Source organism: Varanus komodoensis, unplaced genomic scaffold (genome assembly GCF_004798865.1).
Source record: "Varanus komodoensis strain SLA01 unplaced genomic scaffold, ASM479886v1 scaffold50, whole genome shotgun sequence".
In the NCBI taxonomy this organism is placed as follows: domain Eukaryota; kingdom Metazoa; phylum Chordata; class Lepidosauria; order Squamata; family Varanidae; genus Varanus; species Varanus komodoensis.
Genome location: NW_025336088.1, coordinates 506,473 through 523,950, shown reverse-complemented (window position 1 = coordinate 523,950; position 17,478 = coordinate 506,473). Strand labels below are relative to the sequence as shown.

The 17,478-nt window shown below is 43.6% G+C and overlaps 1 protein-coding gene across 2 annotated transcripts in view; it reads left to right on the top strand.

Annotated features, from left to right (window-relative positions):
• FMNL1 (formin like 1) overlaps positions 1 to 17,478 on the top strand; it is a 115,846-nt gene that overhangs the window by 16,673 nt on the left and 81,695 nt on the right. For both annotated transcript variants that reach the window (XM_044446925.1, XM_044446924.1), the window contains exon 2: positions 16,191 to 16,274. In XM_044446925.1, coding sequence (XP_044302860.1) covers positions 16,191 to 16,274 — 84 coding nt within the window. The remainder of the gene's footprint in view (positions 1 to 16,190; positions 16,275 to 17,478) is intronic.

The window sequence follows — 17,478 nt, the reverse complement described above, 5'->3', positions numbered from 1 at the left end:
ATTTATTTATTAAAACATTTCTATGCCGCCCCATTTGCCGAAGCCTCGGGGCGGCTCACAACATAAAATTAAAATATAATACAACAAATTAACAATATAAAATAAGTCGCCCTGGCCAGATAAAATAAGCAAATAATATTAACAATTAAAATGACGTTTAAATAAAAAGGTCTTCGCCCCTTAGTTGTCTGTTCCAGCAGAACAATGGAACTGTATGTTAGAAAGGATATTCTTTATGGCTTCAGCATTCTGGAACTCTGCTGAAAAGGAGAACCTCTTGTCCCCCAGCCTGTTGCCCTTCCCTTGGCAGGAAAAAGTGTTTTTATTCATGTAGACCTCTGGCATGAAAGTGGTCTTTTTCTGAAAAGGAGAGAGAATTGGTTGTGTACCGTTTCTTTTGTTGCTGTGTTTTAATTAAGATTTTATTTTTAACCTCTACTTTCGTATTGTTATCAGCATTTTTAGTAGAAGGACAAGATATAAATCAATTAAATAAATTTTAAAGCTTGATAACAAGTCTTGTAGCACCTTAAAGACTAACAAATTTATTCTGGCACGAACTTCATGGGCACTTTCCCCATCATCATAGGCATGCAGTATATCTACAAATGTGTAGATTTATATACACATGTCTGGTAAGGGAATGTCTTACCAAGGGCAGAATAACAAAAAGTACAGAGAGCAATAATTAACTGTTGCCATTTTAAAATGTTGCTTGGGTGATAACAGAGAAATCATTGCTATGGTGTGCAGATTAGCATGCGTAGTGTGATTTTTTAAAGCATCCATACCACAGGAAATAGAACTGAATCTGCTAACAAACTGTACTTCAGCAATTTCAGATTTATATGTCTTTGATATTGCTTTGTTCAAGAATGGCCACCATGTGTTCATGGGAGAGACTCAGTTTGCATGTCCCAAAACATGAGTGCACACGCTACTGTGTGCTGCCCAATTGCTCATGCTGCAAGTAGGAACAGCTAAACAACCCAGGGTCAGAATATGATCAGCAGAATGGAAACTCTGGCTTGCCTGTCTCCTCTGGCTTGTCAGGAGAGAGACAAGCCAGAGTACCTGGTTCATATCACAGGTATCCAGTCTCTCCGACTCATTGCAGTGGGAGTGACAGGCAGCATGAAACTCTGGATTGTTATGTGTTCTGGGAGGTTGAAATGTTCCCCTGTTGGTTTTGTAAATGCTGGCATTCCTCACGTCAGACTCACGTTGATGTATTTTTTTGCACAGAGACTGACTGGTCTGTTTGTCCCATGCAGAATGCAGTAAGGCATTGTTGGAAAATGGCACAAATCACATCAGAAGGTGAACTGATATCTGGCATGAATTGTTACTTGCTGTTTTATGAAACCCAGTCAAGGAACCAGGGGACAGTCGTTTCAGCCCTTCCAACCCATTGGATACACACAGGGTGTGGTGTCAGGGCTAAAGCATCATTCAGTCAAGCCTGGCTGGTACGTAGCTTAATCTGCAGATAAACAGACGTTAAAAGGTATGCCTGGACACTCAGCAGGTCTGTCTTGTTAAGAGGACACGGCCTAATCAAATTCTATATTAATACTTTCACCGAATACTTTAAGAAGAATGGGAATTGTGAGACTGCTTCTGAAATTCCATTTAACGCAGTAGTTTGTCGAAAGTGTACCAGTTTCCTCATCTTAAGAAACAGTTGGAGGTGGAGAGGGCCATTATACTGTGTAAAATCCAAGAACAGTAAGAGAGACATGACAGTTTGGAGGGAGAAAGACAGGGAAAGACTCTGCACTGGAGATCAAGAATAGGCAGAAGGCACTCTAAACCTCATACTAAGTGTCTGTGAGTGAAGGGCAAGGACCCATACATTCTTAACCAGGTGCCTCCGCATCAATTTTGCTCTAGATCAGACTTCCTCGGTCTGGTGCCCAATGGATGTATTGGACCAAATCTGGACACTCCCAGCCAGAATGAACATTAGCCATGGGGATGATGGGAGTTTTAGTCTAACGTATCTGGAGGGCACCAATGGGAAGGGCTGTTCTCCATACAGGTTACAAAAGAAAAGCATCAACTAAATACTAGTGCTAAATAGATTTTGAAGAAATTTGTGAGGTCTTATTCTGTACACAGAGTAGCAGAGGCAGACTTGATGGAAGAAGGTGGCAGCTGCTGAACAATCCTGGGGCTCCTAGACAGTGTCTAAAGGGCCACAGGAGTTTTCAGATTCCTAGCTCTACGGTCAGAAAAGTCCTCCACCCACTGCACCCAGCATGGAAAAAGCCCCACTGGCTGCTTCTGCAAGGTTGTAACAGTGACTTTGGAGAAGGGTTTAGGGGGCATTGCAGGGGTGCAGCAACACTCCAACTCCATCTCAAGCCTGCAAAAGCTCACCCCGACACAGGGTAATCAGTCAGTGATTAAAATGGCTTTGATGCACAGGCATGCAGAGTTTGTGCACTGACTGTCCTAGTACACAGGTGTGGAGTGGAGGAGGCAGGTGAAGGGCAAGGAGGCAGATGAGAAAGAAACCAGCCCAGCCACTTCAACTGGTTCTATGGAAGTGAGAGGAGACCTTTCACATAACAAAGATCACTTTGAAGAATAACTGTTTCTTTGAAAATACTCTTTAAGTCTATTCTTTTGAAGGAAATGCATGTTAACTTGATGATCCAAATTTCTAACATGTCAGTATGGCTTTTCCCACATACAGCTGGCTTGAGCTCTTAGCTTACTTACAAAGCTCAGTTCTGAAGTTTATGCATATTGTAGAAGAGCCACAACTAAACTAGTGACTCCTTTCCACAAAATATCAGTTCCCTTCATTGAGCAAGCCTTTTATCCCCTCTCCCTTTCCTTTCCTTTCCGAAACTCTGCTGGTGCAGTTAAGTGGTAGAAACAAAACTGATTTATTTTCTAATATTGTCTGGGAGGGTTTTTTGTTTTGTTTTTTGCTGGTACTTTTGTCCTTGCCACAATTGCTAGTTTTTAGATCAGAAAAATATGAGTTTATCTGGGTGGGTATGAATGTAAAATCATGTTGGTTCATAAATCATACTGTTCTAGTTCCTCATTTTGCTTAATGCTTGCATTATATCTCTGTATCACTTGATGGGTCCTGAGACCCTTATCCCAACCAAAAGCTTGTGGTTCCCTGACATGACTTCTTTAAACCTCAGCACATTTAAGGGCTAGGGAGTAAATGGAGGGGAATTGTATGCACCCCTCCGAGCCCTTACATTTGCAAAAATTTTTGCAGTTTTTCTTAACTGTCAGGGAACCACAGTAACCACAGCAGTAACTGCTCTAAAAAGGAGTCATAAAAAGCACTGGGAGAAGGAATTAATGTTTCTCCTTTCCAGAGAAGCTGGAGATTTGGAGAAGTGCTGAAAACATGGAGGGCACCAAGAAGGGTCAATTCAACACTTAGAAAGAAGGGAACTCCTTGCTGCTTGTCAAGATCACATTATTGTGGGGAGATATAGTGTTTCCCCCTTTCGGAGTATTTTCTCCTCCGGTGCCTCCTCCATTTTTGGACCTTCTGACTTGTGCAACTCAGTCTCTCCTTTGTCTTACCCATTATTTCTCCCATGGTCCTTTGCAAAGCAGACAATAGACAACCTTATACTAATACTCATATTGTGTAGCTGTAAGTGTACAGTTGCAAAAATCAACATCATATTTATGTATTTATTTCAACAGACACTCTCTGGGTAGATGGTGATGATGATGATGATGATGATGATGATGATGATGCAGTTGTGCATTTCTGAGGCACCAATTTTTAAAAATGCCAGGGAACAACTCATAGTCTGTATAAAGTGCTGTTTCCATATTGACAACGTCCATGTTGACCAAAACAAATGGCATGGGCTTTCTTGCTGCTCTTGAGAAGCAGTTCTGTGAGACAGTGATGGCTACCCAAAATAAAACTGGGTTCCCAGGTTTGGATGACAAGTTAGCCTATTGCGGGCAAGAACAATTCCAAAACAAGCCATGGGCTCTCTGCATGGCTTGTTCCCAAAAAATATACACATCATAGAAGTTGCTGTAGGTTTGGATGCCATGGTGGCTGCCCATCGTGAGTTGTCTGTCATGCTGTGCAAACCTGGAGAATGTTTGCTCATCCTGTTCTTGAGGAAGAAGAAGACTTGCCCGTTACAAGTCAGCAGTTCTGACTAGTGGGCCTGAGTACAACAGGGTGATTTTGCTGCTCCTATCTGGAATAGGTGTCAGCCAGTAAAGGAAGTGGGAAGGTTTAAGCAACATGTGCTTGCAAATGCATGGTGCATGATTGGCATGCAACTTCCTGCAACTGAGATAACTGCCCTGAAATACATGATGATTTCATCCAGACAAACAGGCTGCTTGGTCACAAGCAGCCAAGAAGTTCCCTTTTGTCTGAGTATGTAGTAACAAAAGGGTAGCATAATGACCCAGAAGAATTCATTAGGAGTCCTAATAAATTCTGCTCCTCTTAGGTGTCCTGACATTGTGTATCATTAGGGTTGTCCAGCATGTTATCTCAGAGAAAGGTTTGGCTTAGATGGATAAATGTTTCCAGGTTGCAACCCAGCTGTTTCTCTCTGTACTCAGCAAGGTTAGGAATTCTGCTTCTTGTCCCTGTCCCCACACCCCACCCCCAGCATTCAGAAATGATGATGCCTTACTTGCTGCAAGGCTATGTTAAGCAGCACATGGAGGGTGGCAGTTGGACCACAGGTGGTAGAAGTCCCAGCTGCCTTGTTGGTTCAGTTATGGATCTAAATGGAGAGAGGCAATTCCTGGGTTGTAGCTTGGTAACTATACCCCTTGGGCCCAGATTGATGAAAGGGTTGTGTCCATTAACTTAAAGTAGAAGCAGAAGTTACAAGAAGCAGCTTAGAACCCTGAACAAATATCAGCAGAACTGGACTTCTAGGTTGCTTTTAAGTGGCTGGGGAAGCAACCGCAGGATTTTAAAAAGTGGAGGCTGGCTGAGAAGAATAGAGGCAGCTTTAATCTGCTGCTGTAGTCCTACCATTCTCCATGCCTGCACATCCTTTCACCTCCAGCACACATGCGTGAGCCATGCAGTTACACACACTTGTAGTGAATTCTCCCTTTTGGCTGGAGGAACTTGCACCTTGTGTCTCTGAGCAGGGAAACTTCTCCCAGTAGATCTTTCCTTCTAGTCATATAATTTCAGGCAGGTGCCTAAAAATGAGGCAACCTAGGCAGGAGTGTTACTTCATTGTTTATGTAGAAATCAGTATGGGATAATAATGTGACGATCTGAGACTTCAGATGCTGTTCAACAACAAAAGTGGAAGGAGGTTCTTACTACGCTATACTTAGCTGTACCCATTACTCATTATTCTTCCTTCCATTTCTGACACTGCAAAATTGCACCATCCATACCCAAATATCAGCTTGCTTTGGGGAACCCAAAGATTTGCCAAAGGATCCAACCCCGCAAAAGCTTTTTTTTTTTTTTTAAATAAGGTTTTGAACCACCCAGAGAGCTTTAGTTATTAGGCAGTATAAAAGATGATGATGATGATGATAATTTCAGGAAAAACCTGAAATTCTAACCTCACATGATATGCATCTGAGAAGCAATATGACATTTAAAAGGTCAAGAAAAATCACTATGTTTAAATATAGGGAGAAAACATAAAAGACTAAAATAGAGTACATGGGTATTGATGTGATAAATACTATAACTAAAACCAGCAGCTGCATTAGTAAATGTTGATGCTTGAACTAAAATGGCAGCAGAGGAGCCAGGAAAGAGCACGAAACTGAAAGCAATGTGGGCCTTGCTGTTAATGCTGTGTTGTGATCCGAGTGTCACTCAGGGGAATCCCTGTTCTTACCACTGATCAGAGATGACAGGAGGGAATACTGGTGAGGAGGGGACTTGCCCATGTGAGGCCTTCCCTGCTGGGCCAGTAGCCATGCAGGTCATGTGTCTGGGACTGAGCTGGCCAGAGGAGGAGCACTCCACCAGCCTCTAGATCGGTCAGGTGAACTTGCCTCTCCCACGCTCTTTCAATTGGACAGCATGCATGGCAAAGCTGGTTCCAGCAGATATGGTGGGAGGAACATCCTTCCAGTCTGCTTGACAGGGATCAAATGACCTCAAGGCTGTGTCTTCACCCCTTTGGCATCAGGGATATGATCACATTCCCCTTTGATGTCATTTGGTCTAGAGAGCGCTGGATGTGGAGTTACCTACCTCCCCTTCTGATTTGGCTTGTCCTTCCTTGCCTTTTTAAGAGTCTCTGCAGAGGGTAGCTGTGATGAGACCTTACTAACAGGTTGGGTATTTTGCATTTGTGTTAGAACTGTTATTAAGTTATGGCTAGAAACCTTCTGGATGGGTTCAGACAACACAACAAGCTATGATGGGGTTTTTTGTATGTTGTGCTGATTGAATCCACTCATGGTATTTCATCATGGTAAGTTTGGGCTTTAGAAACCATGATATGAAACAATGGTTTTTCTATGGTTTCTCTGTACCACCATGGCTTGTTGAGTTTTCTGATCCCAGGATCATGGTTTCCTGGTATACAACTACAACCAAGTCCTCTAGAAAGAATGACAACCGTAAGAGCCACTCCAGCCATCCAGCCTCTAAGTGGACCAAAAAGGAAGCGGCAGGTAACATAGGCAAGAAGTGATGTAACTTGGGATTGAGTTTCAGGCACAGTAACTGATGGGATATGTGGCAAAAGTGGTAGGACTGAGTGGGGAAGATGGAAACCACAATAAAGTAGAAACTACTTGATGGTCTGTCAGGTAGACCATGGTAAAAAGCATGAACCATGGTAAACATGGAGGATTGCTTGTCATGTTTTGCGAGCACAGACTCTCTGTAACAAAGCAGCATCCATGGAGAATTGGCATTCATATTTAAAAACATAAAACAGAATACATGTGCGATCAAAAATTATCACCCTTTTCCTCCTATTCTTATTTTCTTAGCCCATTTAATCAGGATGAATGGTGGAATCAAATGGGTTTACAAATAGAATTGGAGACACTTCATACTTTTTTTTTTTTTTTCCTGCTGATGTACTTTAATGCCTCTTGATTTTGGAGAAGCCCATGCCAGTGCTGACAGAATTTTTGTCTCAATTTCAGAAATGCTCTGGGCTTCAAATAAACAATACTACTGCTTGAACCCAGCTGAAAACTTTATGGTTGTGAGCCACCCCAAGGCTTCGGTGAATGGGGTGGCATAGAAGTCTCCTAAATAAATAAATAAATAAATAAATAAATCATAAAACACAGGATCAATTTAGGGTGGATTTTCAGCACACTTTTATAAAGAATCTAGGTATATTGATGCCAGCAGGATCAGTAGGAATTATAATCCAGTAATTAACTAAAACAGGAACTATGTGCATGCAAAAAAAATGAAATTATCATTATTAGGTAGAATAGCCTCATGAAAAATTATACTCCTACGTAAACTTTGGTTCTTATTTCAAATTATTCCCACACCACCCTTGAATTTAAAGAAATGCCTAAAGCTGGTCAAGCTGTTCATTAACATTGGAAACTAGGCAGAATATCTAAAGGGGTAATCTACAGGTACCAGAAAAATAGTAGCTGCTCAGTCCCTCATCTTAAATTGCCCCTCATTGCTCTCCAGGTTTGTCAGCTCCTTCCTAATATTCCAGGAGATAGCACTGTCCCACAGGCAGCAAAGGAACCCTCTGGGAACATTCCTCAGCCTAAGGAAGTCTCATGTGTTAGAGGGAGTATGGAACCACATACGATACTGTTGGCTTATATGCAGGAAAGGGAACAACAAACCACCCTTGATCCATAGCTCCTATCAACAGGCCTTCAGTCAACAGTGTTTGAATTGACTTGATGGAAGGCTTTCCTGGCTGCATTCACCAAAATCCATTTAAATTTCAATGTAAAGGGATTAATGCTCTATAAACAATAGCATGATTGGTTGTGTGTGTGTCACAGAGTGGATCTTCTGCAGGAAACAACCTGTGTCCCCACTAACTTCTGAATGGATAGCCTGCAATAAAGCCAGGGCTGCTGGTTGCATTCCCAACTGCCCCTCTTGTAGTTTTGTATCTAACACACAGCTCTGTTCAAGCAATTTTCCTTGCTCTCAGGAAGAGAACTAGTAACTCACTTACTCAGTTCAACCCAGGTGGTGCATAGAATCGTGAACATAGAATTCAATGACTTTGTTCTTGCTTCTCATTCACGATTTTGCCAAAATGTGGAATTTTCTTGATGATTGCCATCTGCAAGTCTGGCTGTGAATTCAGGTGATTCCTAGATTTTGTCTTGATTGACAAAGGAGAAATAAATCCAAATGCAAACAAAATAACAATAAATAACATTGTTATTGGGATAATTTTTGGTGAAAAAGTCATGATTCACCTACGTTGGTGAATTGCAATGCAACCTTCCTCTTTCCCATACCCCCTGAAATGCTATCTTGTGCCTCCTCAGAGTGTGGTCACTCTAGGTTGGGAACCCTTGCTCTAGAAAAAACCATAAACTGCTGGTGCATACACTGTTGCATGGCCTCTTCTAACGTACCATTTTCCCTCAAAATAATCTTCCTTTGATAACTTTTCCATAAGGGCAATGTTCCATACCCTTTCCAACCATGTTTCCCATATCAAATTAGCAGCTGTTTTCCAATGTTGTGCAGCACCTGTCTGGCTGCAGTCAAAGAGAAACAAGGATTGACAAGGCTTCTGTTTGTTGATGCACACCTGGAAATGTGTATTAAAATGGCCTAATAACATAGACAAAACTTATGCCTACTAAAAAGTTTATCTAGCTTTAAAAGCAGAATATGGTGGCAGCATCAACATGAACTATAAAAACCACAAAAACCATTAAGGCAAAACAAAACAGCTCACAAACCAAAATTGTCATAAAATAGATAAGGTTTTAACTGCCGCCAGAAGGAAAAAAGGGTTGGTGCCTGCCATATCTTGGACAGGAGTGAGTTCCATAAATTGGGGCACTATTACAGAGGAGGCCCTTCTCCTCACCATCTCCCCTCTTGCTTTACTGGGAGGAGGAATATGAGCCTCTGATGACTATTCCAGTGACTGGGTTGGTATATATGGAGAAAGGCATTCCCCCAGACACCCTGGTCCCAAGCTGTTTAGGGCTTCATATGCTATTGTAAGCACCTTGAATTGGGCCTGGATGGCAACTGGCAGCCAATGTAGCTGGTGCGGGACTGGAGTGATGTGCAAGGCTCTGATCATCCAAGTAGGGATGCTTTTGTAATTGGGTGGGTTGGAGGGTTTTATTGTATTTTTATTGTATTTTATTAGATTGTTTTAATGGATTCACGCCTGGCTGCTACTATGCGGTTGCCTGGAGAGCATGTGGGCGCCACCATTGGGGTGGTTTTGGGCAATGGCCGATATGGCATTGGGGGTTTAACGTGTAAGCAAAGAAGAAGGAGGGACAGATGGTGGACACATGTTCCCCTTTCTGGTTATTCCCCCAGCCGGAAGGTTCCGGGTATGCTTATCAACTGCCCCTTGGGCCTGATGGTGCTGTTGCTTAATGCCAGGTCAGTCCATAACAAAACATCCCTCATCCATGGACTTAATTGTGGATGAGGGGGCCGACCTGGCTTGCATTACAGAGACCTGGGTGGGAGGGGGGGATGTGTCCCTCTCTCAACTGTGCCTGCCCGGGTATCTGGTCCAGCACCAGCCACACCCGGAGGGGAGGGGAGGGGAGGGGGGTTGCTTTAATCTATTGACCTTCAATTTCCCTTGCGGGACTTCCTGTTCTCTCGAGACCAGGTCTAGAGTGCCTTAATTTGGTGTTGGGTGACTGAGACAGATTGGGGATTCTGCTGGTGTACCGTGCACCCTTCTGCCCATCAGACTCCCTGCCTGAGCTGACGGAGATCATCTCGGACCTGGTGTTGAAGACTGTTCTGATCGGGGCGGCTCAGGACTTCATGGCCTCCATGACATCTATGGGGCTGTCTCAACATGTCATAGGCCTGACCCATGAACATGGACACACGCTGGACCTGGTTTTCTCGACAGGGCAGGAAGAGGGTGATCTGAGGGTGAGGAACTTGTGTCTGACTCCCTTGTCATGGTCAGGTCACTTCCTCATGAGGTTTGAGCTCAATGCTGGCCTTTCCCTCTGTAAGGGTGCGGACCCTATTGTGTTGGTCCTCCCTCGGAGTCGGATGAATCCGGATGGATTCCTGAAAGCTCTGGGGGAGTTTCCGGTTGATAAAGCTGACGCTCCTGTTGATGCTCTGGTTGAACTGTGGAATGGGGAAATGGCCAGAGCTATTGACACGATCACTCCTAAGCATCCTCTCCTGTCCAGCAGGGCCCGTTCATCCCTATGGTATACACTTAAACTATGGGCGATGAAGCAGGTTGGGAGACGTCTAGAGTGTAGGTGGAGGAACTCATGGGATGAATCTGACTGAGTACACTTATGAGCTCATTATCAAGCCTATGCTGTGGTGGTGAGGGCGGCGAAGAAGAAATTCTTCTCCACTTCCATTGCCTCCTCACAGTGCCGTCCAGCGAAGTTCTTTTGAGTGGTACATGGGCTGGTATATCTTGGCCCTAAGAAAGATCCCGTACCACCCTTGATGGCCTGCTGTGATGACTTTGCCCAGCACTTTAAGGAGAAAATCGCTCAGATTCGTCACGAGCTGGACTCCACTAGTGATTCAGATCCTCTAGGGGAGGTGCCAATGACTCCGTCTGGTCAGATATTATTGGATGAATTTCAGTTATTGCGGCCTGATGATGTGGACAAGGTGCTTGGACAAGTACGTCCCACCACCTGTTTACTTGACCCTTGCCCATCATGGCTGCTGACCAAAGCCAAACACGGGAATGGTGCCTGGATCCTGGAGGTCATTAATGTCTCTCTGAGGGATGGCCGGGTGCCTGCTCCTCTAAAGGAGGCGGTAGTCAGGCCGATCCTAAAGAAGGCGTCCCTGGATCCAGAGATGGCCGCCAATTGTAGACCAGTGGCCACCATCCTGTTTTTGGGCAACGTGTTGGAATGGGTGGTGGCGGGACAACTCCAAGCGCTCTTGGATGGGACTGACTCTCGGGACCCATTTCAGTCCGGCTTCAGACCTGGGTATGGTACTGAATCTGCCTTGGTCGCCCTGTATGATGACCTGTGCAGGGAGACAGACAGGGGGAGTGCGTCCCTGTTGGTCCTCCTGGACCTCTCAGTGGCTTTCGATACCATCGACCATGGTATCCTTCTGGATAGGCTAGCAGGACTGGGAGTAGGAGGCACTGCTTTGCAGTGGTTCCGCTCCTATCTCAATGGCTGATTTCAGAAGGTGGTGCTGGGGAACTTTGACTCTGTGCCATGACAGCTATGCCATGGAGTACTGCAGGGGTCCATTTTGTCCCCCTTGCTATTCAACATCTACATGAAACTGCTGGGAGAGGTCATCCGGAGGTGTGGGCTGTGGAATCATCAGTATGCTGATGACACCCAGCTCTACCTCTCTTTTTCAACCGATCCAGGTGAGGCAGTGGCTGTATTGAACCAGTGTCTGGCTGAGGTAATGGGCTAAATGAAGGCCTATAAACTGAAACTCAATCCAGACAAGATGGATGTCCTGTTGGTGTGTGGTTCAAGCTCCTGGGTAGGTGACTTGGACCTTGCCCTGAATGGGGTTGCACTCCCTCTAAAGTACAGGGTCCACAGCTTGGGAGTGCTCCTCGACCCAGAGCTGCCCCTGGAAGCTCAGGTGACTGTGGTAGCGAGGAGCGCTTTCCTTCAGCTTTGGTTAATCCATCAGCTGCGTCCCTACCTGGAGGATGATTACCTAGCGACAGTGACACATGCTTTGGTTACTTCCCGGTTGGATTTCTGTAACGTGCTCTATGTGGGGCTGCCCTTGAAGACAGTCCCGATACTTCAGATGGTGCAAAATAGAGCAGCATACTCTAAATAAATAAATAAATAAATAAATTCCTCACTGCCTTCACCACCATGGAGTAGGCTTGATAATGAGTGCTAAGCCATGTTTGGTTGGATTTGTTTCGAGTTCTCCATCTGAGCTGTAGACATCTTCCCTCTTGCTTCATCACCCTCAGCTCTGGCATATACCAAGGAGCCAGATGGGCTCTGTGGTGGGAAAGAGGGTACTTGGGAGCAAGTATGTCAACCACCTGGGCCATCTCCATGTTCCACAGAGTGATCTGAACTTCAACAGGAGTGCCTGCCTTGCCAGTTGGAAAGTCTCCCAGAGCCATTCGGAATCCATTTAGATCTATTAACCTCTGAGGGCAGACCAACTTAAAGTGTCCCCCACCCTTGCAGAGGGGAAGAGGAACCAGTGGTTCAAACCTCAACAGGAAGTGATCTGACCATGACAAAGGAGTAGTTAGCCCCCAAATTTTCAGATCATCATCTTCCTGTCCAGCAAATAGTTGTAAAGCATTCGATCACTTGGAATGGCCCTTCTTAATAAAATCATTGATGAAAATGGGAAGAGATTCATTAATACTATATATGAACTTAATCAAACATAAAGTACCATAATTAGACCAAACTCCCCATATTCATCAGGTTAGATCATATAAATATACTGAACAGGGTTGTCCCTCCCTCAACTCTTATTCACCGTCTTTTTAGGGCCATTTGCAACTGCATTATGGGCATTTGTTTGCTTTCTGTATTGCCCAATAGCTGAAGCTCTTTACTGAAATGTAGAAGAGCTGTGCACTGCAGGTTCATAAATCCTTACCAGCTTATTTGCAGATGACATAGTATTTATCTCTGAATGTCAATAGAAATGGAACAGTGCCAAAATTCAAAATCAATTACTTAGTCTGAATCTTCTATCCAAATCTTCTGTCCAGAGAAAATTTTAGACATCTTATTGTAGGCCTTGAATTATAAATCAACAACATATCTAAATGTAAAAACTGAATTTCCACTTGATTATATAACAAACATGAAGCAAAAATCAGAATTGGAGTAGAATCCATTTGTCCTGGCTTGGAAGGATGGCAGTGACAAAAATATCCCCACTTCCTAAGTTGCATAAATAACTAACCCCTTTCTAAATTGCACCATGATTATGTAGACAAAAAGGCAAAATAGTCTATAACTTATGTCTCCATTAATAGACCATTATTACACCTCTTTTTATAGCACAAACAGCACAGACATTTTATAGCACAGATATTTGCTAAGCATAGCAAAAGTTTGGAGAAAATGAAGGTATGACATGTCTGGGGAGTCTTCTGATTTCTGGTTCTGAAGTTGGAGATGGAGGTGTAGCCTTAATGTTGGAGATCCACACTTGTATTCTACTCCCCCCACCCCACCCCACCCCACCCGACACTCGCACAGCTGGGGCAGAAAGAACTGCACTGACCTTGGGGAAGGGACGAAGAGGGTGGGGCAGCACCCCAGCCTTCTTCCCTTCCTATCTGAAGCATCCCAGCTGCACAGCCAAAACCAGCTGTCCAGCTGTCTAGTCAAATGGGATGAGCCCCGGGGTGAAGTGTCCATGCTCCTCCTACTCTGTGTAGAGATCTTCCAAATTTGGAGGCTTACAGGCATCCCATGGAATGGTATCATGTGTACAAGAATCATAAGCCCATTAGCTGAAGCTTAGCTGCAAGCAAAGTTGCAGGGGACATCAGCAGATGGATGCAGATGCATCAAATAATATACTATTCAAGCATGTTTCCCACGGGGAATTCAGAGCTTTTGAAAAGTTATTCCAGGGTGTTCCATCCAATCACATTGAGCTACTCTGAGGAATAACACTTTATTTTTTTACATCCTAGAACTTTCTCTCTCCAGTTCACCTTGTGATTTCAGATGTGTTCCAGCTTTGTCTGTTTTTTTTTTTTAATTTAAATGGGCTGAGTAGTATAATGAAGCCACAAGGCATTATGTGTGTTGTCTAAGAGCAAAACCTAGATATTCTTTTATTCAGGAGTGCACCAGCAAAATGGCAGATGTACAAAAAATTCTGTACATCCAGTATTGTTCTCCTAGTTGGGGTAGGATTTTCTTACTGCCCTTTCTGAGTGAAGAGACTATCTAGGTTTTGCTCTTGGACAAGCCACCTGATACTGAAAGGTTTCACTCAGTGTAGACAGGAGCTCTGAGGCATGAGGGTTGCTGCGACTGTTGTCAAGAAATTCCTTTTTACAACAGAGCACTCACTTAGGGATCCTGCTGGATGTTTTGTCTTTGCTAAAGGCAGTCTGGGAGGCCAGCAGCTCATGTTAGGCTCAAGTTAGGGGGCAGCAAAAGCCTGTGCTTATTACAGCCAGTTCAGAATCCAAAAGGCAGTGATCACTGGTGGGGGTCTGAGTGCTGTAATTGATAGAAAACTTGATAAGAGTCTCTCATGTCTCCCAAGCACCCAGCACATTAACAACTTGCTAGATAAATGTGAACCATGATGTGGGATGTGAGCCCTGGGATCTCGTGACTACATCTTCCATTATCCTCACCCCAATTCCTACTCAAGGACGGGAGACATTCTTGAGTTATGCACATTTACTTCAAGAGCACTCAGTTATGACTTCTTATTATTATTGCCACCTAATAGATGTGTATACTGCTGACCATATTTAAGAACACCTCTAAGTGGTTAGACTAACCTAGACTCAGTTAGGATTTCTGATTATTTATTTCATTTTTATACCACCCAATATCCACATGACTCTCTGGACAGTCTCCAAAATTAAAAGGACATAAAAACAAAGAAATGGGGAGTGGGAGAAACCCTATCACAATAAAACAATAAACCAGTAGGCCAATGTAAAGATGACAATGGCAACATACCCAACCGATTAATCAAGTTGGCCCACAGGCATAGCAGTGGTATCTAATAAAACCAATGTTAAAACTAAAAGTTAACTATTAAAAGATCTGGTGAATAAAAAGGTTATCACTTGGCACTGGAAAGAAAAATAGTAGGTGCCAGGCATACCTCTCATCCAGTCCATTATTCACATCAGACACCAGTTTAGACACCAGTACCTTGAATTTAGATGGAAAACAGATGTATAGTTGAGTATCATCAGCATGGTAGTGGCGCTGAACACTAAAACTCTAGACAATCTTCCCCAGAGGTTTCTCATGCACACAGAGACTTATTTAATAATAGCACTGGGGAAAAGTATGGATAGATATCCCCCAGTTACTAGAGGGAGTGCAGGAAAGGAGGCTCATTCATTCAGATGAGAGAGCGCCTTTGGGCTACTGGATAGTTTAAAAAAGTAATAAATAAATAAATGGCTGCATTGCCTACTGGTGGCTAAGTGCTGGAAATGCAGATACAACAAGATCAACTATTAAACTAGTTAATAGTTTAAGTTATTGGCATTTATGGAGTGCCAGGGTCATGTGAAAATAAAGCCCTATTTCATAATGATCTGGTGGCAGAAATTGGAGGTGGCCAAACAATGGAAAACTTCAGTGGATCCATTGACAGACATTTGGATAGAGAGGGTGTACGAGGCCACACATTCTGAAAACTAACACAAAAGTTGAGAGTGTGCAGAGCAGAAACACACGTTTGTGAGTGTATGCTTCTTCTGTATGCCAACAAGAGATCCTCACCATACAGGCTGCCAAATGCCCAGACCAAGTTCTGGAAGAATGCTTTTTGACACTTCTGGGACAGCCTGATTCTTCACAGAAGTTGAATATACGTGCATTGAATTGATGATTTCAGTATATTCTACCTTACCTGTTTGAAAATAAACACTTAAAAATCACTTCACAAACCATGCCTCTAAACAAAGTAAGGCAACGGGGCTATGATGGTTTACAACTAAAAGAACAGCACTGCAAATGCAAAGGAAGCTTCAGAATCACTGCAAAGGAGCTTAAAGGAAATAGGATGATTCCTGAACAAAAAAACCCACCTGGACCAGGAGTGTTTTAGAAGACCTGTTTCCATTCCCAGCAATAAGCATGTAAGCAACTCTTGTCAATATTGGAGAAAAAGACTAATGTGGAACTCTTTTATACTGTAAACACAAGTCAGATCAGTACTTCGTCATTCCCAGTGTCAGCTCTGTTCTGAATTGGTCTTTCCTCTTTCTCTTCTATTGGTTAACACCTTTAATCCAGTGTTCAAAATGCAATGTTTATAAAGGTGCATGTTATATTCTGATTGCATATATGTAATACTTTTCTCTCTCCTCCTCCTCCTCCAGAATTCTATGAACTTGCCACCAGACAAAATGAAGTTACTGAGCCAGTATGACAATGAAAAGAAATGGGAGTTGATCTGCGACCAGGTAAGGGACCGGGGGGGCCCTTTTTCAGTAATTATCTAAGATTCAGCCCCATCAGGTGGTCTAGAAGGATACCATGTTCCATGTGATCAAAAGCTGGTCTGGCAAAACTAGTAGGGCTGCGCTCCCCTGTCTAGTTCCCACTTTAGGTCATCCACCAAAAATCCAATTGAAGTGGGTCCAGATAATTGGCATCATCCAAATGTGTCTGGAGTTGCAAGATCACAAGAAAGGAATAGCTAAGACTGGTTTATAGCTTGATGGCCTGATTTACCTTTTCTAACTCTACTGTTCAATGATTCCATGATTTCCAGATCTTCTGAGTTCTTAATATAGGACTTATTATTGTCTCTTTCATGTGAAAGGGAAGATGTCCCATAAGAAGGCACTAATCACGTTCCTTTGTCATATGGTCAGTCATATCCTGGCTCACTGAATTAGCCAAGATGGGCAAAGGTTAATTGACAAATGGTAGTCCTCACCTCTCCAGAAAAGAATACTCCAAAACCTCCACCTTGTCTGGGTTGAGTCCCAGGATGTTCTCATGCTGTCCGTTATTGTGCCTAGGCAGAGCCTCACCTGGATTTGATGAAAAGTGGATCTGGATGTCATCTGTATGTCACCTCAGGATAACCTCCACCAGCAGTTTCATGTAGATATTGAGCAGCATAGGGGATAGAATACAGCCCTGTGGAACCCCATAGTATAATTGCCTAGTCACTGAGCAATAATTCCTCAGCACTACCTTTTGAAATCAAGAAGAAACAGAGCCACTGCAATCCAGTGTCTCAACTCCCAACCCAGACATCCTACCCAAAAGGATACCATAACTGATGGTCACAAGAGCCATTGGGAAGCCAAAAGAATCAACAGGGTCATATCTCCCTTAGCTCTCTTTCAGCAAAGATCATTCCACAGGGTGACTAAGGCAGTTTCTATTCCAAAATTAGGCCTGAAGCCTGACTGAAATGGACCTAGATTGTGAGATTCATCCAAGAGTATTGAAATTGACTGGCAACCACCAACTCAACCATTTTGCCCAGCAAGAGGATATTGGCTACTGGCATATAGTTGCTCAAATCATCTGAGTCCAGGTTAGGATCTTTCAGGAGTGACCTAATTACTGCCTCCTTTAAAGAGGCCAGTACCACTGCCCCAGTATTGGATGTAGTAAGCCATGAAGAGCAAGAGTCAATCACACATTCGG